This window comes from Chroicocephalus ridibundus, chromosome 13 (assembly GCF_963924245.1).
Source record: "Chroicocephalus ridibundus chromosome 13, bChrRid1.1, whole genome shotgun sequence".
In the NCBI taxonomy this organism is placed as follows: Eukaryota; Metazoa; Chordata; class Aves; order Charadriiformes; family Laridae; genus Chroicocephalus; species Chroicocephalus ridibundus.
This window is the reverse complement of record NC_086296.1, coordinates 10,384,285-10,409,786: the sequence shown is the minus strand read 5'-3', so window position 1 is coordinate 10,409,786 and position 25,502 is coordinate 10,384,285. Positions and strand designations below refer to the sequence as shown.

General features: G+C 45.8%; 1 protein-coding gene across 16 annotated transcripts in view; it reads right to left on the bottom strand.

Annotated features, from left to right (window-relative positions):
* The window catches only part of FBRSL1 (fibrosin like 1), a 544,157-nt gene that overhangs the window by 84,543 nt on the left and 434,112 nt on the right, over positions 1 to 25,502 (bottom strand). For 12 of the 16 annotated variants that reach the window (XM_063350636.1, XM_063350643.1, XM_063350651.1 and 9 more), the window contains one exon: positions 15,737 to 15,790. The exons of the other annotated variants lie outside the window; for them this stretch is intronic. In XM_063350636.1, the coding sequence (XP_063206706.1) occupies positions 15,737 to 15,790 (54 nt within the window). The remainder of the gene's footprint in view (positions 1 to 15,736; positions 15,791 to 25,502) is intronic. 16 annotated transcript variants of the gene reach the window in all.

Below are 25,502 nucleotides of genomic sequence, written 5' to 3'. Positions count from 1 at the left end.
AGCCTTTCCTTCCATGTATCTGTTGGTGATTTTAATTTCACAGCGAAGTATCCATCACTGTCCGATGGCCTTTAGGGACTGAACGCACATTGTTATCACAACAAATCCCACTCCCCGCTTGCTCTACTCTGTTTTTTCCATATGCAGACACAAGAGAATGGTTCTGGCACAGAAAGAGATGGAGGGACTGTGCGGTCTATTGTCAGCATTAGGTGGCCTGGGGCAAGTAATTTCAAATCTGCCTCAGTGTTCCCATCTACACAATGGAGATAATTCCAACCATGCAACTGCAAGGTTAGGGAGACGCTCTCAGTCTGGGGTCTGATAAAGGTCTGCGAGGTGGCTGAGGATGTGCAGCCTAGCTAAAGCAACAGCCGCGAGTTCTCTGAGCTAATTTGAAGTATTTAAATAAATGTAACTACCCGGTCAAAGCGATCAGGTAGGAGAACAACAGAACCTGCTGCTAAAACGTTAGCTAAGTGATGAACGAAATGAAACCTCCAAGGAAACTTTGGGAGTCCTTCAAAATGATGTGCTTGGGTTTCGCAGTGCGTGCCCTACAGCATCCCAGCCAGGGAGGGATACACAGTGTACATGCTGGAAAAGTCAGCTAGAAAAAATCATTACAAGTAGTCCCACCACAAGCTAAATTTATATTTGTGGTCTCAGATAGAGCCATGTAACTTAAGGCCAGTAGCTCTGTTTTACCCGCCGCAGCTTTGCTATCTTATAAAATTCTGAAACCACTTCTCTGGATGCGTTGTCATTTTCTGCTCTTCAGGAACAGAATAGGCATTTTAAGTCCAGTCTGTGGGAAATATTCTTAAGAAGTAGGGCTGAGGCAGAGCAGGGGTATTCATAAAGGAAAATCTTGTTTCATTTTGGCAGTGTATCTACAGATATAGCAGCCCTTCAATTTCATGGTCAGTTCCACATACCCAAATAGGTGACCTTGGTTTCTGCCTAGTAGTTTGTGAAAATAACCCAGGTTTCCATGTTTGTTTTAATAGGAATACTATTTTTGTTTCCCCCTGAGCATGACTTTCCTGTATAGAGTTGGGTTTTCGTAGAACGAGACCAAATAAAATCCAAGCAGAGATACATGGGGTACAAATCTAGGGAGCAGAGACTATTAGCCTTGCTAAGACTGAACATCCTCATCAAGTGACACAATTCTGCCAACAGTCAAAGAAACACCATCACCAAGTTTAGGAAAAACCCCAACTGTTTAACACAGTAACACTGTGATTAATTTAAACAATTTCTCATGTTGCACTTTCCTGCATTAGGCAGCGCTAAGATGTCTCAAAACCCTGTAAGCGTGGCCCTCTTCCACCCTCTTGCCATCAGCACACAGAACGACAAACAATGCATGAGAATATCTTGATATTTGCATTTACATATACCAAATACCTAAACTGCTGGAGCAATCTTTTTAACACAAAATGTCAACAGCCCCCCAGGCCAATCATAGATTGCATTCTTCAGTTTCACAGCTTCTGCAGTATTATAACCCATGCTCAAGAAGACAAGGATCCCGATGAAACTCTCTCTCACCCCCGTGAAATCCAGTCCCTTCCAACAACTCTCCTTTCACTCTTTTGGTCTCTCCTCAGACTTGTCTACGTCGGACTAATTCATTGGTTTAAGATATGATTGTATAAAACCAGGTAAAATGCCTTACATTCTTTTGATTTTATTATTTTTATTTTTTTTTTTTAATTTAGGCTTAAACAAATTTTTCTTAACCTTAGGGTCAGGACCCTTTTGGCAAGACTACTGCAGAGGAAATCTCAATGCTCCATTCACTCCTCCCTTCTCTGAGAGGGGAGATGCCCTCTGTCACCTTCCTGTAACAGATGCTCTCCGAGCTATACGTGTCCCTCATTGTTACCATACAACGCACCACCTTCTGACATCCTTTATGGAGAGGGTCAGAAACCAAACGTAGATAAACACTTGCAGGAATGAATCTGAAGCCTGAATTTTGGTCTCAGAAGGTTTTTTTGGTCACACAGAATATAAAGCTCTGATGTTTGTCAGAAGGCTGTGGAAGGGCCGGTGGTGGGACGGTAACCATTTCACCAACAACTTCAAGCGATGCCAAGCTAAATTCTGGGCCGGAGCGTAAGCCATTACAGAGCAGGAGCTGAAGGTGAACTAAAGGACCAAATCGCTGCACTTCTGGCAAGAATTACATTTCCTCCAAGCCACCAAGTCCCTTCCTTTCCCAATTAAACAACAACAACAACAAATATATAAACCTTTTAAAATTTAAGTAGGGTTGCAAAGGTCAGCTCTGTTCACATCAGCCCACAGGGATTACATTAAAAAAACCCGCCACGAACAAAATTTTTTTGCTTAGTGAAAACAGCAGGGACAAAATAGTCCTAATGAGGATTATTATTTTTATGCACATTGGTAGGCTTTTTATCTTCACACATGAATGTCTTCTCCATTAAAATAAAATTCCCTGACACACATGGTGCACTAATTGTTGTCCCAGCTACAAGGGCTATCTGCCTTACAGCAATTCCGCTTGTGGAAAAAAAAATCTGGTCAGGTTTTTTTTTTTAAATTTCTATTTCAGCATATGTTAAAACCTGTATCTGAAAGCGCTAACAGGACTAATAAAAAAAAGTCAATGTCTTCATGATACAGGACCTACGCACACTGGGCTTTCGAATTATAAAGTTTTATGTTTCCTGGCACACCTTCACACTTTGGTTCAAATGCTCAGCCACTTTCCAAAAAGGTTTCCAGCATGGTACAAGTTTGTTTAATTGAATTGTATACAAAACCAGGTGTGTTCGTGTATTCAGGTATGCAGTTATATTGCTCAGAGGCTTAAGTATAGGTACAGCCAGAACACCCAAGTCAATACACAACTGGGAGCACTGCAAAACACCGGAAGATGGCTAGAAAATACTCACAAGGGGAATCACATCAAGAAGAGAAAATAACGGATGGTCATGTGTTGAAACCATTGGCCTGAACTTCCCAGTGGAAATTTCTAAGTGAAAAGATGCTTAAAATCCACTCTCAAAAACATGACCATGAGTTATCAGTGTCAGGGAACCCACATGAAGAAGGCTTCACCAATCATCCATTTAAGGAAAAACTGGCCTGTCCCTGCCCACACAGGGAAAAAGAACAAAAACCACTGAAGTATGAATTGGTCTCGCTACATATCCTGAAGGCCAACAAGTGCTGGCTCTGAGGGACCAAGGCTGAAGAGGCAATGGCGGCGTGAAGGGCCCTCTACAGAGAACTTGCTGCTGCTAACCATTACGCTCGAGAGCCTGTCAAGCCTCGTGTCCCAGATGCTCTCAGCCGGTGAGGTAAAAAAAACGAGCAAGGAGGAAGCTCCAAGATGCCACGGCAAAGCAACAGTCCTCTGGGATAATCGAGGCAGAAGGCTCTCCATAAATACAGCTATACCTTTATCCTGGTAACGCTGTGCACACACACACAGCTACGGGACGGGGATGCGCAGAGAAGCAATACCTGTGTAACCACCATCCTGCAGACCAAACTCTGCATTTTATTTACACAGCTCATATCTACAACACACCATACGCGGAGCCTCCCAGGTATTTACAAGGCTAGCAAATTAAAACCGCAGTTTGGTCAGAAATATTAAAAAGCCTTGGTGGTTCCACGAAGCCAACAGCCCCCGATGGAGGCTGAAGCAGCAATTCCTTCCTGGGTTTCCACTGGAAAAAGATTAGAAGCACATTAGATATAATATACCCATATGCTTTGTTTTGCCTGTTTTTTGTTTCGCCTTTTAAGAAAAGAAGAGCAAGATGGAAACTTCCCCTCCAGAATATTAAAAGTAACAAATTTTTAAAAAATTATTAACAAACACTAACCTCAGATCATTAGCCAACCTGGCAACAGCCCAGAGAAAATTTATAGCCGACGTGCAACATCAGCTTTCATCCAGAAATGCTAATTTCAGTAAAATGAATAGTGTGTGGGCTTTTCATACTGCTTTGCATTTGGCTCCTCACAGCCCTGTTTAAAGCCTGGGAACCGGCCATATAGTTAAACTGCACAGATGTTCAACAATCTGTACTTGTGTTAATTACCCTAATGTGAGCAGAAACTCAACAGATCCCTGCTAATGAAGGAGAAAGTTTTCCAGTGTGACTACCGTATGTTTCATTGTCACTGTATTACCAAGCTTCTCCCCCTCCTTCCTCTGCCCCCCCAGCTCCTATTCTCTCCAGCTCCTTTGCATTCACATCACCCTCCTACCTCAGCATGCATGAATTGGACCAACTAATGACTGTGTATTCGCAACATGGCAGACACCATTAGGCTGATCGGAGGTGCGGCTGCTGAATTTTAACAGGCAATTTTAAACAAGGTAAGAAAAACAGATTCATCATGCTCCTGATTCTCTCATCCCCACCCATCTGCCATATTCTGCCCTTGCCACAGCTCAAAAACACTCGCGAAGTGCAAATACACTTCCCCCTCCATAAAACCCAGCAGCGTACAAAGCAATGCAAATAGATGTTGCTGGGCAATTACTGGAGATGGGAGGCGGGTGCATCCCGGAGGACAGACTAAGGAGAGGGCCGAGGCAGGGCTGGAGGGGGTCCCAGGGAGGGGGGCATGCTGCTCCCGACCCTGGCTGCTGCTCCCCGATGGAGAACGGGGAACCAGGAGCGCAGCAAGCTGTACGTTCAGCTGTGACAGGAGGCAAGACGGGGCTGCTGAAGGGCAGGATAGGAAAGAGCAAGGCAACGCTCAAGTGATCAGCGCTGCCAGCAGCGATGAACAACACTACTGTGCAACTTAACCCGGCGTTAAAACATACTCGACCTCCGAAGAGCTGCTTCTCCCACCGAGGGTCTCGCTTTCTCTTCCAGCGCCTCTCCGCTCGCTCCCCACTGCCCGTCATTGCCCCAGCCACTGCTCCCACAGCGCTCTGCTGGGCAAGCGGAAGGCGGAGGGGACCAGTGAGGGCAACTGACTCTCACCCCATTAAGCCCCAGGTGACCCCTGAGTGATACCAGCCCTGGCCTAAGCCAGAGTTCACATCTCCCAGGTGCCACCACTTCACAGTCAGGCCAGTTTTCACCAGCAAATTGTATTACAACAACCCTCATGGGAACAAACGTAGTGGCTGTGCTTGACTTGACTGGCAGACTCCCCCTGACAGAGGAAGGGAGCGGGGGAAACAGCCAACTTTGCTCATTTATTGCATCCATCCTGCTAGCTCAGCCTCCTTTGCTGTCCACAGAGCCAACAACTTGCAGGCTCAGAGATGGAGTAGTGGTGGCCGATGCAGGGAACTCGGCTGTGCTGCCACACATCCCACCCACGCCATCCCACAGCCCTGCACAGGGCACTCGCTTCCCGCTCCCTACCCACAATAGCTTGAGTCCCCTCTCAAAAAACCTTCTTCTTCATGACTTGAGAAGAGACGGGGGAGAAACGTCACGCAAGAAGGTGGGGAGGAGACCCGGCGTAACCCAGAAAGAGTTGAGAATTATTTAGAGAGCACTTGGCTCTTTTCTCCTACCTCTTCATCACTAGTACTGGAAGCAACACAGCTGTCTAATGGCAACTTCAGGCACCCATGGGCCAGCGAAGCGACATTTTCCACACTTAAATAACACTGAGCTGATTTAATTACTGCACTTAATAGTAACAAAAGATGTCTCAATTTAATCTTCAAACAGCCCTGCAAGATCAAAACACAGCTGGCTGGATAACAAGATGGCCTAGGCCAGCAAACAAGTAGGTCCAATTTGTTGAAGAGCCGCATCCACTCCTCCGTATGAAAGGCCAAGGAACACTTGTGTGTCAAACGAATCAAAGAAAGCAGCACTCCCGTCACCCCCCTCCCTCCCTGCCCGACTTCTACTATACAGAAAAAAAAAAATAAAATAAAAAGGCAGCTGATTCACGGGTAAAGAAATGCAACATGATGAAAGACCAAATGATGATGTTTGGGAAAGAAAAGAAGTAAGAACCAAGATTTAACAGGTTTTGTTTTTATAATCCTTCAAAATGATTAGGAATGAATGAATCAGATTAAAATCACGTGGGGACAAAGGAAGGTCTCTAACTCTTTTGTTTTTCTTTCCACACTGGACGGAAGGAGACAGCTCATTAAGGAAAGCCCTCAAGACACAGCTACGGTGAGGAACAACCAAGCTTTTTTTTTTTTTTTTTTTTTAAGAAGAGTGTCTGTTAGCTGTGTTTGGGCAAGAAAAAGTTGGGAAAAATTGAACCATTTACTTCTAACATTTTCTAGCTGTCCATACTGGGTTGTGATCGTTACTTTTTGCAGACTCTTCTGAGAAACATCCCTCTCTCGAGTGGCTTTCAACACATATTCCCCCTGACATGCTGTGTGGGTCTCTCCAGGCACCTTCAAGGAATCAAGAATTCCTTAAAAAAACTTAAAAGTTTTTGCACATTCCATTACAGCTAAACACGGAAAAGTTACGGCCAATCTTTCAGCCACTGAAACATTTCTGCGATCCCCTGAGTGGCAGAGAAGCCTAAATAAACGTTCCTGTTGATCACAGAATGGAGCTTCCAACTACTGATAGAAACACGAGGGGCACACAGCCCACTTTTTTTATTAAGTTCTACTAATAGTAATTAGAAACAAGTTCGCTAGAAACCAGTTGAGCTTCGTGGGATTACTTTGGATTGACAACAGTCTGTGGGATATTATTGCTGAGAGCTTAGAAGGTTTTTTCCTAATAATTTTTCCTAAACCTTTTCTCTTGATGGAGAACCACTATTAGGGAACTTAAGTATTCCAATATTCCTGGAGCCCTGGATCATTTTTTTGGGGGATTATGGTTTATTTGGTTTTTGTTTTTCATTAGATACAGAGCTTACTCCATCAATAGCAGTCCTTAAACAACAGATTATGTCACTGGCCACTGCACCATCAGTTTGAAAGGCTGAGGACAAAGGGGAATTTGCTACAACTCTGGTGACTCTCCTCTCCTCCCCCTGGACCGTGACACGATAGAGGAATATGATGTCCATGTTTACAATGACCGGGGTCAGGCAATCCAGTGGTTTGCTCAAATACCCTGGCAGGCATGAGACATCTCATCAGAGAACCATAGAGTCACTCAAGTGGAAGGAACTCCGAGAGGTCATCTGGCTCAGCCTCCTACTTAAACAGGGCTAACTTCTATGTTCAAGCGGGTTTCAAAGAGCCTCGGTTAGCTGAATCCGCAGAAAAATTTTGGACTGGTTCCCTCACTGTTCATTTAAGACCTGTACTTTTAGAAAATACATTATTTTGCAGTAAACTGGTGTTTCAATTTACAATACAGCCTTCGTACGGATCTGTGTTCAAGCTCAGAGAACGAACCTTCATACTTTAAACTAGCTGGGTTCAGACATCTGGATGCTCACCGGGAATAGCATTTCCCATCTCTCTGCTCAAACTGTTTCATTTAAGTAGGGTTGAACCTCAGCTGAAAACCACTTTCCCAACCAGTTTAAGTTCTAGATCAGTAACAAGAGATCTTGAGGAGGCACTCGCCGCTGAAGCTCAAGCAAGTGCCTGTTTCCAGTTTGCATGTTTGTTTAAGTAAGTGACAAAGATGGGGGGACCAAAAGCAATTCCTTCACTAGAATTCAGAAGTGCAACCAACTAGAAAATCTCCCGCCTACTTGTGGGGAGGGAGTCAGACTTTCTCAAAGCCTGAAATACGGCTCTGCTCAATGCCCGGCAGTACGTACGAAGCACCAAGCGTGAAATCCTGACCCCACTGCAGTCAGCGGCAAAATTCCCATAGATTTCCTCAGGGCCAGGATGTTCAAACCTGTTCAGACAATCCATAAGCCACCATTTCAAGGGCACACCTTTGCATGAGATTCCCAAGGGCCTTTTGAGTTTTGACTTAAACGCCTGGATTATTTTTACAATTCTAGTTACGGGTTCTTTGTTCGCAGGGAGTTAAGCAATACAAAGAACACAGCGAGAGAACAATGGAGGTATTACCATACGTGATTTGTCTTTAAAAAAATTTCTCTTTCTTTTCATGAAGTTATAGATCCAATTTCAGTCTTTATTATCACTTTGCCGTGTGAGAAAGTGGTTCTTAATTTTAATAAAGGAAAGGAGCTTCATATTTCAACAAGAGCTAAAATGCTTCCTGCGATACAGGAGGTGGAAAGCTCTTTTGCCAACAGCCACGCCAGGCCAGATTCAGGGAGGGAAAGGGAAATAAGCTGTTCACACCGAGTAAATAAATCTTGTCTAGGACATACCTAACGGTGGGCAGTAGCCCAAAGAAATCTTGTCCGATGAGATCATTTCTGCCCCCTCTATTTTAAGGGAAATTAAAACCTTGCTCTGCCAAGCACATATTAACATTTCATTATCACCAAACTCGGGGTCCGAGCAAGTACGTATCCTACTGCAGTCTATGGTGCACCGCTGGACTAATAAAAATCTTTCCACCACTTTAACTGATCTGGAGAAAGAACCATATACGTAGCTTCAGAACCTTTTGCTAAGGTTCTGATTTCAAAGTCATTTTCTTCCTCAATTTTACTTAGCCCTTAAAAAGGAGTCTGTGCTATATTTAAGGAAGTTCTGATCTAGAACTTAACTGTATTCTGTTTTATGTGAAGAATGACAAGTTTAAGACAAATCCACAAAACGGAAGTAAATAAATGCCCCAAATTCACACAGGTTTGTGCAGTTTACCTTTGAAAAAATAATATTGGAGGCCCACCACTCCCATAGCATGCTACTATATACATTTTAAAACAGAAATGCTAGTTGTGTTTGGTCAGCCGAAGCTTCAGCTCTATTCCCGTTTGAAATGCATTATGGAAATTCTTTTCCCCCCCGAAGATAACCAATAGCCCTATTATTTTACAGCCTTTCCCATTAGACTCTGTTTACACTAGCGCTGGAGCCTTAATAGCAAAATCCATCTTTAAACATGGTTCTCACTGGCAAGACGTAAACACAGTTTTGTACAATTATTTTTAATATTGTTCCATCTCTGTCTGTTCTGGCAAAGGAAATAAAGTTAGTTGTAACCTGAGTACCAAGAATCTGGTTTAAACATGGCCCACGTGGCAAGTGAGATAAAGGTTCGATGCAATGTACATTAAGTAGCCAATGTGCTTCGGTGCGGTGCCGCGGGTGCTGCCCCTCGGCCCCGCACCCGAGGCAGGGCAGAGCAGTGAAGCTCCTCACCTGCTACCGCGGCCCGTTTGTTCAGTAGGAACAAAAAGCAAAACGAGAGAAAGCAGTTCACACACCACACCACTCCAATATCTTCTTTTTTTTTTTTTTAAAGGACAAAAAATATTGAGTTTTATGGAGCGAAATATCATCTCCTCTGGTCAAGAACTCAACAGGCTCCTTTCAGCCACATGCGATCTCTGCTTCTACTCCTCAGCCTCGGCACGTACAATACAACAAAACTGAAGGAAATACAGAGGCCTTTGCAAAAAGAGACCCTACTTGGGCTGCACCTACATGGTCATCCAAACAAACAGACTCTACACAGTGCAAATATTCTCATTTTCCACTCAGAAAACCTGAGGCACAAGCAGGCGAGGTGCCTTGCAGAGCCCAGCAGTGCCCAGGGCAGCACAGGGCAGAGGTCTCCTGCCCTGGATGCCCCAGCCATGGGGACACGCTACCTGGGCATTTCACAGAGCGCCAGAGGGACAATACGGCATTCATTGCACACGGCATCATTGTTATTCATTCTATACTCTGAATCTCAGTACAAGGAAAAAAAGTACCCCTAGGAAACCAGGAGCAGTGCACAGAAGACATTTCTACTGAAACAGTAGTAACAAGAAGATCAGCAAGACACCACCTGACAGATTTCAAGCCAGATTTGAAGAGAAAAATGGAGAAACCAAAGCAGTAGAAGCAACTAGCATTTATATCTTCCAACGCTCTTGCCTACAATTCCCAGCAAAGGGATTTAGCTGTGATGAACAGGGCTGCAAGACACAGAAGCAAGACACAGTGTTTTTATGATTCTTTTCAGGTAGCCGAGTACGAAACCTCTGCCCTTCTCTCTCCTCGGGCCATTCATCTTTCGCAGGTGATGGAAAGCTGCTCTCCCAGCGGGTGGTCCTGCTCTCCCAGACCTTAATGCTTAATTGCCACAAATCAATTCCAACCTGGATGCTCAGGCTGCTGGCTACCCTGTCCCCCTTTCCACCCCTTTGTCTTTACACTGATCGCAGCCCAGCATCCTCTCATGTTACTAAATCAACCTTCAGACGCACCACCAAGGAAAACCAAAACGACAGCCCTCGAGGCCGCTGGCTGCGGCCAGCCCCACGAGTTGATGATACTCAAGACGACCAGCCTAAAAAAAAATGTCAAGTCTGTGTCTCTGTGCGTGCGCGCACGTGTGCACACACACATGCCTCCTATTTTATTTTTTTGTTCAACTGGAATTAATCAGGAACGATAAACACTGTTTGTCTCCCGAAAGCAGCAGTGGGGGGATGAAATATGCCTCTTAAGCTTATCAGCTTCAGCGCCACTGAAGAGAAAGCTGGCTTCTAAGCCCAGGGATAATGGGCTGTCCTTTCAGGAAGGTATCAGAGGTCTCAGGAGAGGGAGCCAGCACAATGGTGTGACCTTCAGCTAATAAAGCCCACCCTAGAGTCCACAGAAGCTTGGGGAATATTGACAAAAGTTCATATTTACAACAGCCTGGACTCTTTCCAGATACCATTACCAGTTTAGAGAGCTGCAGCCTCGGTACGTACGCTCACACAGGCTTTTATTCTGCCTCCTCCTTTCTTTCTTTGTTCCCATGCTGGCAAAAAAAAAATTAAGTCAGAAAGTGGCAATTCTTCTGCTAACAAGGCCCCACCAGCATCTTTTTTAATGAAGAGAGTTATTTAAAATTTCAGTTTCAACCTCAGCACTATCCTCAACTTAAAGGAGATTCAAGGCCTCTTGCAAGGATTCTCAGTGCGTCATCATGCTCATCAGGAAGAAAGCATATGTGTTTTTGTGGAAAATCTGCTGATGTATTTATAATTCTTTAAACAAAAAGGCAGCCAACATATTGTAAAATGAGATTTTTTTTTTTTTTTTAAAATAGGCACTGGCAATCACTGCAGCCCCAGTCAGAAATACAAACCCAAAGGTTTTTCAGGCAGAAACCGATCCCGCCACCCCCCAAGTCCGCGCTGTGGTTAGCAAAATGATGTTTAACCCATAACTGGAGTGCATAGGCATGACTGGAATACAAATAATAAATAATATTTTTAAAACTGTTCCTACAGTGAAAAAAGCCAATTTCAAAACATAAAAACTGTTTGAAGCAAAAGTTTCATTTTTCTGCCTCCTAAAGTAGTTCCAAAACAAATATATAAAAATAAAGGTTCGAAGGAAATCTTTTTTCAAGGGTAATTTCACTGAAATCAATATTAAATCTCAAAACATTTAATGGAAATAACATCTTCAGTGACAGATCTGTTTTGACCGCACTTTTCAATCCAGCCATACCAGTCTGCCCTTTTTATTTATCTGCCTCATAATTCATCTTGGCCATCCTAAAACTAGTCTTGCTGGGGTTCAAAAGGGATCCAAAAACTGCAATAGGTTAGAACTTCTCCCAATAACATCTTCTAAAAGGTGCCTCTGTATCTTGGCGGTCTCACTTACCGCGCCAGTATTTAGCGGGCAGGAAGGAGCTGAACAGACCTCTACAAAGACCACAGATTTCTTGCTTTTGCAGCCTTTACTTTCCAGTGAAGAACCCGTTTCCAGCCACAGCTACAGTTACATCAGCTACACACGTTCACCAGTAGTTTTCCAATTTCCTAGAGTTTTGGCCCAAGCACGCATTTTATCTGTTCTCCTTACCCCGTCCAGCCGTATTCACTGTCAGGAGAGCTCAGGTGATTGATTACAGCCTGCCTGAATTCAAAGTAGTCAAATTAGACACTAATGTTGTGCTTAATGCGCTCGCACAAACAAGGTCATTGGTTGCATCAAGACTAATAGGAGGCGACACACACTGGGACTGCATGGCTCAGGGGACTGGTAACAGGATGAAGAGTCTTCAGTTTCTAGCTACGAGTTCAAAATCAAGGCCGACCCTACAGGCACTCCATCCTTCCACGGGCTGCTCAGCAGCCTGCCCGAGACCCACCCACAGCACAAACCCACGGCAGGAGCACTCGGTCCTCCACAACCTCAGCACAGAGGCACCGCTATTGCCTCGACTGCAGCCAAATTTTGATCACTGTCAAGATTAACTACCCTCCAAATTACATTCGTCCTCCCTCTAGAGGTGAGCTAACAAAATCAATAAGCAGCGCTGAATTTAGGAGATGGTGTAAAATACCAGAAAAGAAATATAAATAGTCCTAGGAGGCCCGTGGTGCCATCGGAAAGGTGAAACCATGTTCATCTTGGAAATTCATCAACTAATTCATCTGTGGGGAAATAACATGGGACCATGATACTTCACAAGAAAGAGCAAGTTGGAAAAGCGAAAGGTATTGAGTTCCTCTAGCAGGAACCTGTAGCTCTGCTTGGAAAGCTAGAGCCCAGCGGGGTGAAATACCCATTACCAGCCAACCTGAGGGCATGTAGATGGAAAGATCAATGAAGCAAGGTAAACCAAAATTTTCTATGGATAAGAGAAGGTGCTACAAATGATAACATGAAATACTCAGAATTGGTTTCCAAGACCATCTCTCTATGCACTGCTTCAAGGATCTGAGGTTATGTCTCCTGGCTGCCACCAAGGCCCCAGCTAAAGTGCTTTTTGTTGGCTAACCTTGAAAATAAAATTGTTTTATTTATAATAACAGCAAGTTCCTATTGAGAAGCTCCAGCAACAACTGTGTCTGGTTGTAATTTTATACCTGTTTTCCATGGCAGAACCCCCTGGCTCTCAGGAAGCCACGGGGTATTAACTGTATCCCAGAGAAACAGGCAGATCCAGAACACGTCTTCTGCCGCGGTGGATGGGCAGCTGCTCCCAACTGCTGCCCTCTTCACTTCCAAACCCCAAACACTTAGAAAGTCTTGCTTTTAGGGTATGATTTTAATAACGAATATCAGAGATAAAAGGCTGAAAAAACAAGCTGTGTCCTGAGATGGTGTGAATAATCCCACCTGTGGCTGTCCCGGGCGTGCTCTCCTCCACCCTGCCTTTGAGCATTAAAATGAGAAACCTAAATGGCCTGCTCATGTTGTTGCATGACATGGCATAAGACTTTGTCTTCCTTGATCCAAGAGGTAAAAAAATTTCAGGTCTTGAAATTGAAAAGAAATAAGACTTAATATCAGCCAAGACGGCGACTGGATCTCAGAAGCCTGTTTCCCTCTGAATTTCTCCTTGCTGCTGTGATGTGCTCACACTGAAAATTTTCCCTTGAGCAACTGCCTGACTAAAATACAGCACACCCTTACCATAAAGCCCTTTGTTAAAACATCTTTGCCATAAAGCTGCAAAACCCTGGCTCCCAAGTACATTAAATCCTTATAAACCTGCCTTCATTTTAACCGCGCAGTATTTCAAGACACAAAGCGCTTCTTCCGAGAGATAGCACTTTAATGAGGAAAGGGGCAAAATATATAAACCAAACCTCATTATAGCATAATTTCTAGGAGACAAGCATGCTGTTATAAAAAGAAGCCATGGCAATTGCATTTCACATGGCTTGAAGATTTAATACTTTTAAAGAGCCACTGCTACTTTCAGCCATTGGGGGTGTTTTGTTTTGAACAGAACAGTAAGCAACCAGAATTATGGGTCCACTGTCAGCTATTTATTTTATATTCCGTAAATTGTTGCAAATGGTGGATTCAGCTCTACTGCATGATCACAAAACATAACGGGGATTGGACAGTAAGGGACTGACTACAAGTTACTGTGCATACTTTTACCTTTAAAACTCTGCATTCTTAAAGGTTGTTGCTTTAAACACGATGATGTAGCATGGACACAGTAAATTACCCAAACCAGATCCAATTCATACTGGATTGAGAGCGCTTATAATGATACAGCTTGTTCACATGTTAACAATGAAGTCAAAGAAACCCACCAAAAACTGCACTACAAAAAAATCTAGGGTACTGTAGACAAATGAAAGTGATGGATGTAGCGCCATTTAATACCTGTCAGATAAACCAGGGTAACTGGCACATCAAAGGGGCTGCAACTGGTTTCCAAAAATGAGAATACTCAGGTTTTTTAAAACCTGAAACTCAGTTGCTTTCTACAAAATGTCAAGTGGAACAACTTCCCCCAGCAAACTAGAAAAACGTTACTGGAAAAAACCGTTCTCCCAGACGACAAACTATCTATCTATGAAAGGAGCATCCTGAATTACATTGGTCTGGAAGACTTTTAAATGTAATCTAATAAAAAAAAGCCATTATTGATTACAGTTCTTCCACATTAGTCTTCCAGCTGTAACTTCTGAAATGAAAGCTTAGCAATGATTAGGTATTTACCACAATCAGTAGAGATAAATAGTGAAAAAAAAAATGAGCGTAAAGGTCACCAGAGAGACAACATACTTTTTTTTTGGGAGGGGGAGAGGGAAACAAAGCAAACAAAAAAAATCCCAAACCCCCAAAATAACCCCACCCCAAACCCAACAACAGCAGGAGGAATGCACTTCACGGCAGCCTTGACTTGAAGCACACGTAACACTGACTGATGGATACTGAAAGCAAAGACACCAGTGGAAAATTAAACCCAACCAAGCACCAAAACTGGGACAGGTTTTTTTGTGTTTCTTGGTACTATTTTAGAAAATGATGCAAGAAGGGTCAGAATTTCAGCAAATGATGATTTTAGCTACTGTAACAGATCTGAGTCAACAGCAGGGTAAAAAGGTGACATGTAACCGATGCCTGTAACCTGGTTCGGATAAGCATTTCCTCTTATCTCTGCTGTAGCTCATAATGAATGAGATTCAGGACTGAAGGGTGCTTGTTCTCCCCAATTACCACAAGGTTCAACACCCACTACACGGCTATGGCGATGGAGTAGCACTTCTGATTGCAGTTCTCAGAGAGGACACGTGAAGAGAACATAATACACCAAACCTTCTTCTAAATACAAAATCAATAGCCTTGCCCCTGGGTCCTGTTTCTGAGATACTTTTACAATTGTAATTTCTAGTGATGTGAATCTTCTTTCCACACTTAGAGGAAAAGGATAACAGGTTCCTCCCTCACCATCCTCTCTCCCTTCTAAGTCACAAGAGACTTTTCCAGCTCTTACCAACCTTGCCACAGGAGAAGACAGCAGGCTGGACAAGCCTGAGTCGGCACGCCAGCACGCAAATTCTCACAGGATGTCTGGCATTAAGGTAACCCAGCCTAGCACATGCCTTTCCTGACTCAACTTTAACATTTTTCTGCTTGGCTGTGCAACTAAACCTCAAGGAAGAAGATAACTGCAAGCAAGTGCACGTGCTACTGTTGTTTTACAACCTTTCCATTTCCTCCCTTAGCAACAGAGGGTTTGGGGTGCTAGAAATGAGAAGCCGTATCACAAATGCGTCATGAGACCCTGAGCTAATAGGTTAGCTGACATGGAACTGTTAACAGTGAATTGGCTTGGAGACAGTGGAGGAAAAAAAAAAAAAAAAAAAGAAAAAAAAAAGAAGACAGAGTGAGAGAGACAGAGACAGCAACCAATTCAGCTGCAAGAAATCAAGCTAAATCAGTCCCAAGTGCCCATGTTGGAGAGACTTGATCTCATACCTTGCTTGTTATCAAGGCACTCCTGATACGAGTCAGCTCCAGTTCCGTTGCGGTCTACAGACAAAACAAAAAGTTTCATTCATATCAAACATAAATATTAGAAACTTCTCAAATGGCAGCCTTGCTGGAGCAACATGTTACGTGCAAATAGCGCTAGTTCTTTAGGAGGCCACGCTGGTTCGCTGACATAAACTGTGACTTGTCACGAACAAGCTGCAATCAAGTGACACCAACCCACTATGAGAAATTTCTCTTTGTCCTGGGCAGCCGGTGCAGGCACTTTCCTCCCAGCCCTGCCCACGGTGCGGGCACAGGGGAGGCCATCACAGCTGAGCTGCTCTGAATAAGTTATTTGAGCACACAGAAGATGAAATACTTGGAGTTAAGTCTATCATTACACTGTCCTCTGTAGGCCCTACGAAACCACTGGGTTAAACCAGCAGATCCTGAACTACGGTCTGGAATAAGACCTCTCTGTGGCTTGTGGTGCTGCTATGTTGTATTAAAGACAACTGAAAATACAAGAACATACTTTCCAAATATTACTCTTCCATGGAAGCAATGTTACTGTAGTTACCACGAGGGTTATTTGATCCAGCAGCAGGAGAGAAGTTGGTCTACGCCATGAAAACAGGGGAGAAGCTGAGACTCCTGTGCTCGTGTGTGCCCCACACGAGGAAGAAACCAGACAGGTCCCAAACATGGATATGGTCACACAAGCAGCATTTCACAGCCAGCGTGGGTATCACCTAACAAACCCCTTCACCTACATTAGAGGTTCAACTAGGTCGCATCGGCTGCATGTAAAAATGGATTAAGCTGTAGGTTAGCAGAATCAGGTTACAACATGGCTCGGACCTCAGAGGCAAACCAAAGAATGTTCCAGCATGGCTTCTCCGCCTGCTTTACAATCCAGATCAACCACAAAAAAAGTCTGGATGGTCCTTGAGAAAAAATATTAAATACATCTGTAAATCCTGGATAAAGTAATGCTCTTTCAGCAGCTTACAAGCACCTTACAGACTGTGCTAACTATGAGGAATAAAGCAGCTGAGCCCAGGTGATAGGTGTTTGCACACACAAAGGGTCCTCAAAAAAATGACCATTTCGTACATCACACATATAGGAATGCACATGGTGCTAAAATCAGTCTTGTTGTGGAACTACCGAAGCACTCGATCAGGTCACCTGCAGCATGGGACTCCTACAGCACCAACTCCAGCAGCACTGGAGACGGTTCCTTTGCTAGAACAGTTTTATCTGGATGGTGACCACAACTAATAAAAAAGCCACCACTGTGGCGCTGGGAGTCAGCACCCCACTAGGCTGAACTGGGCAGACGAGCTATCCAGTAATAGTATTTCAGTCTCACCACCAAGAGAACCAGCACAACAGCAGTGGATTAATTTCTTTCTAAAGATGTTCGTTGGGGCCAAAAGACAGAAATACTGTTCACAACAGAAGAGAGACACTGCCAAGAACCCTCCCACACAGGCACCTCCAAAAAGTGACTGGCCCCGGAATACAATGGCTTTCTGGCATTTCCCACGTGTGGCAAAGGCATTCCCACACAAACTGCCCTTCCACCTTTGCTCAGCCAACCGCCGGCGATGGCTCCTCAAACGTCGGAAGAGATCCAGATCAGAGTTAAAAGGCTTCACATTCAGCAATAGCATTTAATGAACAAAGAAGCAAAAATGGAAGTTGCCCCACCGTTTGTGTTGTGTAAATCCCAGATAATAGATCTTCTCCCTAATCCTAATGAGGCCTTCCTATTAAAATCTTTATTAGCTTTCAGCTCTGCAGATTGCCCAAAGGCTCATCAGTTTCCCTATCTCTCAGTACCAAGATCTGCTTTAACTTTTACAAATAGCTCTAAGATATTTCTCAGCTTATCAGCATTGCCAAGCAGCCTGTCTTATCATTACTATTGCAGATAAAATAAATGAGCTCAGGATGATATGAATAATGGCATTTTCTGTAGGCTGGTTTCCCATTACATTTTCAACAGATTGTAGATTTAAACTTCAGCACAAAAGAAAAAAAATAAAAAAGCAGCGGAGGGGGAAGGGCGGCTTTTTTTTTTTCCTCTTCCCATTTACCTTCACTGTCTCAGAGCGCGGGCTACATTTTTAAGCTCATCTGATGTGAGCTAGTAATTAATTTTGAAAGGGAACAGAAACACCTCGGCTCTGCTTTCTCTGAAGACCAAAAAGCACAGTTACTTCTGGGATGTTTTTTCAGCTGCATTTGTTGGAGAGAGGCGAGGGCTAAATTGCATTCTGCCTAATGAAGCCATCTTCATTAGTTTGCTCCTCTCCCTAGCAGACTAGGAATTCCAGTCAGATTGGGAATTGAAATCATGAAAAGCAACAGAACCGCGTGCGAACGAACCGCGGGGGCTGCGGAGGTCTCCGGGCTGAGCGTGCGGCAGGGCTGCGGCACAGAGCGGGCTCCGGGGCGCAGGGCGGCGGAGGGAGGCGAAGCCTTCGCGGGAGGGGAGCACACCGAGAGACGAAGCCGGCTCTCCCTCCTCCTGACAACGAGCGGGGAGGTCACGTTCTGGCAACCATTTTCTGCCCGGTCCCTGCAGCAATGGCTACAGGGTTAACTGCTCTCCCGCTCCCCGAATCCCGAGCCCTGCCACTGTATCAAGGTTATCTATTATTGGCAGTGACAGGTGAAAATTAATCTCCTAATTATTTCTTGCTGTGTAATCTGCACTGAAGAAGTAACATAAAAGGATTACAGTACACCCTCTACGGAAGGCTTTGCTGGAGAGCCAATCATCCAGGGAGATAGAAGGTATGTGGCAAAGAGATATTTCTGACGGATTTCCAACCATTTTGAAGGCAGACTATACTATAACTTTATAACCTACAGCTTTGGAGTACGGATCTGCTTGAAGGTATCTTAATAGCCTAAGTGCTTTTTATTGTTGATTATTCCATGGAAAAATCCCCAAGACTTATTCCCACTATGTCCTTTGGTATAGCAGTTACTGCAGAAACAGCATCCACATACAGATGTGTTTTACCCCCCACAGAAACATTATGGCAAACAGCGTACCCAGCTTGCTTTAACTCATATTAAAAATCTTGCAGCTACCTTCCACAGCAATTTAACTGTAACATTTTTTCCACAAGAACATAAGCTAGACCAAGTACTTTCAAAATTAAAAGTTTTTTTTTAAAAAAAATCTCATTTTGTAAGCAAGCTAGAAATACCTTTGGTAACAGCACAAACAGCCACCTTGAAATGCTGTCTTGGTGTAAACTCCAACTCTTCTCCTACCACCCACCAGAAAGTAAGATTTATTTTTATAGTATTAAAGACAACATATTTTATTTATCCTTAACCCTTCCCGTGCAGCCACATAAGGTACAAATGGATGTTCTGGAGAACTCGTTTTTCTATATCTGTGTCAACAACACCATCCTAGTTTAAGTTTACAAGAACCAACCATCACAGGTTGCCACTGTCACCATATAAAATGACATCAGCCGCCTTGAGAGATGCTCTCATGTTAAACCGTGCTGGGGAGATGGTCAGCACAGGGGTCACTATCTGTAATGCTCCAGAGGGGCAGTGGGACAGGGTGGCAGGGAAAATTGCCACCCCATCACCATCTGCAACCAAGTCCCTCCACCAGTATCAGTCACCCGTACTGTCACCTTCCTTGATGGCCACCTTTTCTACAGGGTGCAGAAATGTCACTAATTCCTTTATGCAAACTCTCAGTGCTTAAATCCAGCACCATTTTCCACCTTTTTGGAAAGCCAAGCCCTGCCACAAACTCTAGAAGCAACACACTGGTCAGCAGTGAGCGGCCACCACGCTGGTTTGCATTTCCAATGAGTGGGATCTCACAACTGGGTCAGCGTTAGGTGAATCCGAACAGATAACCAACACTAAACCAAGACACCAAATAAAACCATCCAGAAGACACTAAAATTGGGACTGTCCTACAAAACCCAGCCACACCTCACCGACTGCAATGTTCCCCAGCAGCCACACGGTGGCACACAAAATACTACAAAATATTATCAATGAAACGCTGAAATAGGGGCCTGGACTTCAAAACAGCCATTGCACCTTTAACTTCCTAAAAATAGTGATAGCTGTGCAAACCTGCCTCGATTACCAGAGCCACCATCAGGGGTCACTGCGTCCCCTCGGCTGCCGGAATCCGCAGGGACAAAAGCTGGGCAAGCCAGTTGAAAAATTACTAGAATCACCACCACTCAGATTTTAAATGAGCAACTCAAATTAGGCAAATTCCCCAGCAGAGACAGAGGTGTTAAGATCATTCCCCTTTTCCCTCTGCTTTTACCTCCAAGCCCATGCTGGGCACCTCGGCGTTCCCTTCCCAGTGGCTCTCCGCTTGCTCTGAACTCCCAGCAGGAAAACCCCACAGGGCAGGTGTGTGGAAATGAATTATTTTCCCAGTTTAAGGCAATTGCTACTAAAAAAGTAAGGCTTTATTTAAGTCATTTTTAACAAGTGCTTCCGTCTCCATCTAAAGTCAGCTCCTCGGTGATCCTTAGGATATCACGAGGGCTCTGAAAACACGTATCCAGCTACCAAGTCTTAATGAACCCGCATCATCACAGATACGCACTTCTGTGTATTTCATTTTCGCCAGCATGAGGCTAAGGTCATTCCTGTTTACACCATTAAAGACAAATATTTTCTTTTCCTTAAGACCTATTTTCAATAGATAAACAGAAATAATTTAATGAAGCCAAGAACAGAACACAAGCCTTTAATGCCTTACCCTCGGTGTTAAATAGGCAAAGAAATTATTCACTAGCATCTCTCATTTTGTGGACATTTTCATCTTACGGTCCCCTAATCTCTTACATAGCAGTTATGAGAACAAAAGAAATGTGTATAGAGGCAAAGCACCCACCTACGAACATATCAGAACTACTTTTAACAAGCCTATTTTTCAGTAATATGTTTTGCTTATGCAAATCTGAAGAACAAGTTCCTATCCATAGGCATTTTCCCCAAATGCTCCATCACCAACCTCATTATGTGATACAGGAATTCTCCCAAGGGATATTATGTAATGGCAATCCCTCCCTCCTCTCCCCAAGGAGTATATTTCTCATTACAGCTCCTAGTAATTGATCAGTCTAGGAAATCATTTTGGATAAAACCATATGTTTCTTTACCTAGTTCAGAATTTCCATCTTTATTCAGAAGGATAAAAGACTGCAAGAAACCCTAAAATTTCCATCTCTGATGCAGAATGCCAATCTTTGCTCAAACACGCTATTAAGTGAGGAGCGACACATTCTTGTACCTGCCTGACTTCAGATCTTGTAAATTCATAAAGTCATTAAAATTAACCAGCTTACATTTCCTATTCTGATAATACAAATAATTTTACTTGACTGAATCTTCTGTGGCTTTAAAAAGACTGCTTTATATTCAAATATACCCAGACACCACAATCCCTAGCTATTATGGGTCAGTCAACACAAGGATGCTGGGAGCCAAGGAAAAAAAAAAAAAAAAAAAAAAAGAAAAAAAAAAAGGAAAGAAAAGATTTAAGGCAGAAAATGACATACACATCTGTGCTTTCCAAAAGTACCGTACAGCACAGGCTGGCTCACTGAAGAATGCAGCCCTTTTCACTGCCACTTTTGTCAACATATCACCCTTAAACATCTTCACAGTTTTTAGTTTAAAAAGCAACAACAGCAAACACTAACATTTGCACCCATTACTTAAAGTTAACACTTCAAATCGCAACATTCTTGCAAAATCAGAGCAAAATAAATATCAACTCCTGCTAAATGTCTGCAGCATATCACTGGAATTTGAAGCATACTCCAATCCCTTTTTAACTTAAAAATACCAAAGCTACTCGTGACACTGCTATTTGATTTAGCCAGCACAGGCCACAAGGTCCAACAGACGGACTGCACGCCCCGATAGAATAACACCGGGATATATTTTGCTCCTTCATTTGTTCATGAGAACAGACTGCCCCTCTCTGATAAACAAGGCTTACGCTTTCACTCAGAATAACCCACCTTCCAAATCAAACCAAATAAAAAGCTCACTCTGTACAAGCAAAGACTCGGTATCCAACCAAATAAAAGACTGCCTTCCTTGTTGTATAGCATTAATCTCCTCTCGAGAAGAAAATCAGGCAGCCCAAGCTAGTGCCTTTTGGCTTTAGCACAGGGCAGTTTTAGGGAACCGTTGTCAGCAGAGAAGAAAATTCTTGAAGAGAGCATTAGAAGTCTGCCACTTGTAGGAAGTTAATGCTGTGTGTATAAATCAAGCAGCTCGTCCTTGTAAGTCTGCATGTGGGGAAAATCGGATTTATACATAAACATAAACCTCTGAAGTAAATTCTGATCAGGGATGACCAGAGATTTAACTCTCTAGAAAGAGGAATGGGAAGACTCTATTTTCCTGTAATACCTTAGCAGCCTTTTCCAGTTGAGCGAGGCTTTCTTTTAAGAATTGATAACGAAGTAAATAATTCCAGTTTCTGCAGCACAGGGGAGACCGGTTAAGGACGATCTCCAAGACCCAGAGCAATCATTCAGAACAGTAACTTACATAACAAGAAATTATCTTTGTTATAAAATTAGGTTAAAAGGACCTCGGATACCATAATGTTACAAAAAATCAGGACATGCCTTGAGAAGATTAGCTAGCAAGCAGCCTCCCGAGATAAATACGCAACTTCAAGAAGATTTTACAAGCCTAAAAAACAGTTTAAATTCCAGAGAGACGTACAAGCCTTTGCCATTTAAAAAGGTCCCTCTTCCCTTCCCTCTGCCCTCGCCTTATTCCTGAGCTCTTTTTCCAAACCATCTTTAGTTAACCACTGATCTGGAAACCTTACTTCACCCCCCAGCTCCCTTTTTCAAATTTGTCACTTTTAAACACACAAGGTTTAATTTCTTAATTGGATTAAATTTTTCTTCCATGCTAAGCAGAGGGGCGCAGCAGCGGACGCAGGGACAAGGACAACGCCTGGCCAGCCCACCCGCACCCCGCGTTTCAGCGTGGCCACCGCAATCTGCTCCCCCGGCTCGGGGAGGCAGACAGTTTATTTCTTGGGCAAAAAAACACACGGGAAAAAAATATAAAAATCCACGAAGACCATTTTAAACTTGTTATTCTTTGTGAGCATAGGGGCTCTGGCCAGCACCGAAGGGGTTAACCGCCGGCTACAGATTTTTAAGTTTGTTACCGTTTTTAATAGCCAGCAACCCCCGGCAAATCCCATCCTCAGCCGGCACCCGAAAACACCCCGAAAGAGCCGAATCGCGGTATTCTGCTGAAGGGGAGCACCGACAAAGCCGCTCTTCGGCCGGGTCGCGCCGCCACGGTCCCCCGGGGGTGGGAGCAGCCCGGGCTCACCGGCACAGCCCGAGGGACGGGGGGGCCGGGAATCGCCCGGCCGCGCTCTCCGCTGCCCGATGAAGGCAGCAATTCAGTATTTATCCCCCCCCCCCGCCCCCCCCTTCCTGGAAGTGGGGGTGGGAAGAGGGATGCGGTCGCACTGGAGGAATGTGCGAAATAGGGTGAAGAAAAAAAAGCTGCTTAGAAGCACATCGCATCCCGGCAGCTCCTCGCTGCTACGTCTCTTTTTTTAATTTTGATTTTATTTAAACACGCCTAGTCTTCCCCCCCCCCCAACCCCCTCTCCATGAATCCGTACGGAGAGCCCCGCGGCGATGGGTAACGACCAGCTCCAGCCTCCCCGCTGCATCCCGCACCCGCCCGGAGCGAGGGGCGCGACCGCCCCCGAAAAGAGACCGGGGCTAGGGCGGGAGGGGTAGGGAGACGGCAGCAAACAGCGCGGCCGGAAAAATCAAACCACCTCGTCGGCTGAAAGACACACACACACACACATACACACAAAAAAAGAAGAAACACACAAAAAACCGCACGCACACAACCATCGCACCGGGCGGAAAACGCGGCGATTTCCTTCTCTCGTCTGACCGCAAAGCCGCCGAGCCCCCGGCTGAAAGACGCGTCCCCCGCCGAGGAGCGGGCCGGGAGGGGGCTCAGAAGCGCCCCGGGGGGTGTGGGGGGTGTCCCCGCCGTACTTACCCCGCGGCGCGCAGACCATGGCGAACCCCGCCGGCGAGCCGGACCCCCCGGGACGATCCAGCGGAGCAGAGCCGCTCGGGGCCCCCCCGCCCGGCCCGGCGGTGCCCCGGGGGTCCCGCCGGCCCCCGCCGCCCGCTCCTTCTCCTTTGCTCTTTCGGGGGGTGCGGGCAGCGCGTCTCTTCTCCTTTCTTTTTTCTCCCTTTTCACCCCTTATTTAGGTTTTTTGTGTTTTGTTATTTTTTTTTTCCTCCCCCCTGGCCGAAGCCGAGGCTCAAAGTTCGCGGCCCCCCCGCCCGCTCAGCCGCCGCTCAGACGGCGCTACGGGTCCATCACCCGCGGGGCCGCGGCGGGGCGAAAAGCACGCGAGGGGGCGAAAAGCTCACGGACGCACCAAAAAAAAAAAAAAAAAAAAAAAAAGAAAAAATCCCCAAAAGGCAAAAAACAGCAAAAGGAAGCGACCCGGGCGGCTCCGGCCGGCATCCGCGGAGGGCGCGGGGGAAGGCTCAGCCCCGCAGGCAGCCCCAGCCCGGCCCCATCCAGGGGCTGCCCCCGGCGGCCGATTTCTTTCTCTCTTTCTTTTTGTGGTTCACGCCTCGGTAGCCATTATTCCCAAACATGGACGAGGAGGAGCCGCGCCGCAGCCCCGCTTCGCTCCGCGCCACCGGTGCCGCTCCTCGGGCGCTCCGCGGCGCGACTGCTCCGCGCCGCCGCCGCCCCCCGCCCCGCGCCCGCCCGCCGCCAGCCCAGACCAATCCAGCCACGAGACGGCGAGCCCCGCCGACCGCGCGCCCGCGCGCGCCCCGCCCCGCCCCGCCGGGGAGGCAGCGGCCGGCGGGAGCGCGCTTCGGGAGCGCGCGGGCGGGTGTGAGTGTGTGTGTGAGCGAGTGTGTGTGTGACTGTGCACGTGTGTTTGTGTGGGCGCCAGTGTGTGTGATTGTGCACGTGTGCGTGGGGTGTGTGTGCGCGCCTGGGTTTGTGCATGTGAGAGTGTGTGTGTGCACGGGTGGGTGTGTGGGGGGGTGTCTGAGTGGGCCTGGGGCAGTGTGTATGCACGTACAGCCTGTGTGTGCACTGCCCGTGTCCCCGTGCACGGTTTGGGTGTGCACTGTGTGCCCAAACCCACAACCATGGGACGCGTTTGTGCATGGCCCACGTGTCCACAGTGTGCGCAGGTGTGCATGAGCTGCGCGTGCGATCTGTGCGTGTGTGTGATCTGTGCACGTGTGTGATCTGCGTGTGTGTGCGGTCTGTGCGTGTGTGGCGTGCAGCGTTGTGCAGTCTGTGCATCGCCTGTGTCTGTGTGCGTGGCCCGTGTGTGCACAGTGTGTGCCTGTGTGCACGGCATCTACATGCACGCGCAGTCTGTATCAGGGTGTGCGGCCACAGTGGGCATCCACGGTGTACGGTGGGGGGGGGGCGTGTGTGTTGTGTACCTGGTGGTGTGTGCTCTGTGTGGATACACACACAGCCAGAGAGCGCACGGAGCATGTGTTAATGCTCTGCGGCCATGGGTGTGTGTGTGCACGCATGGGGGGGGTGTGTGTACGTGTTGTGCACGCACCTCCTCCCCCACCCCGCTCTTTCAATGGGCCGAGGCCACACTCCTTTCCCTCTGCTTTCCATGTCAGCCACAGCCTGCCGTGTCCCTGCGATGCGCTCAGACCCCCGGGGG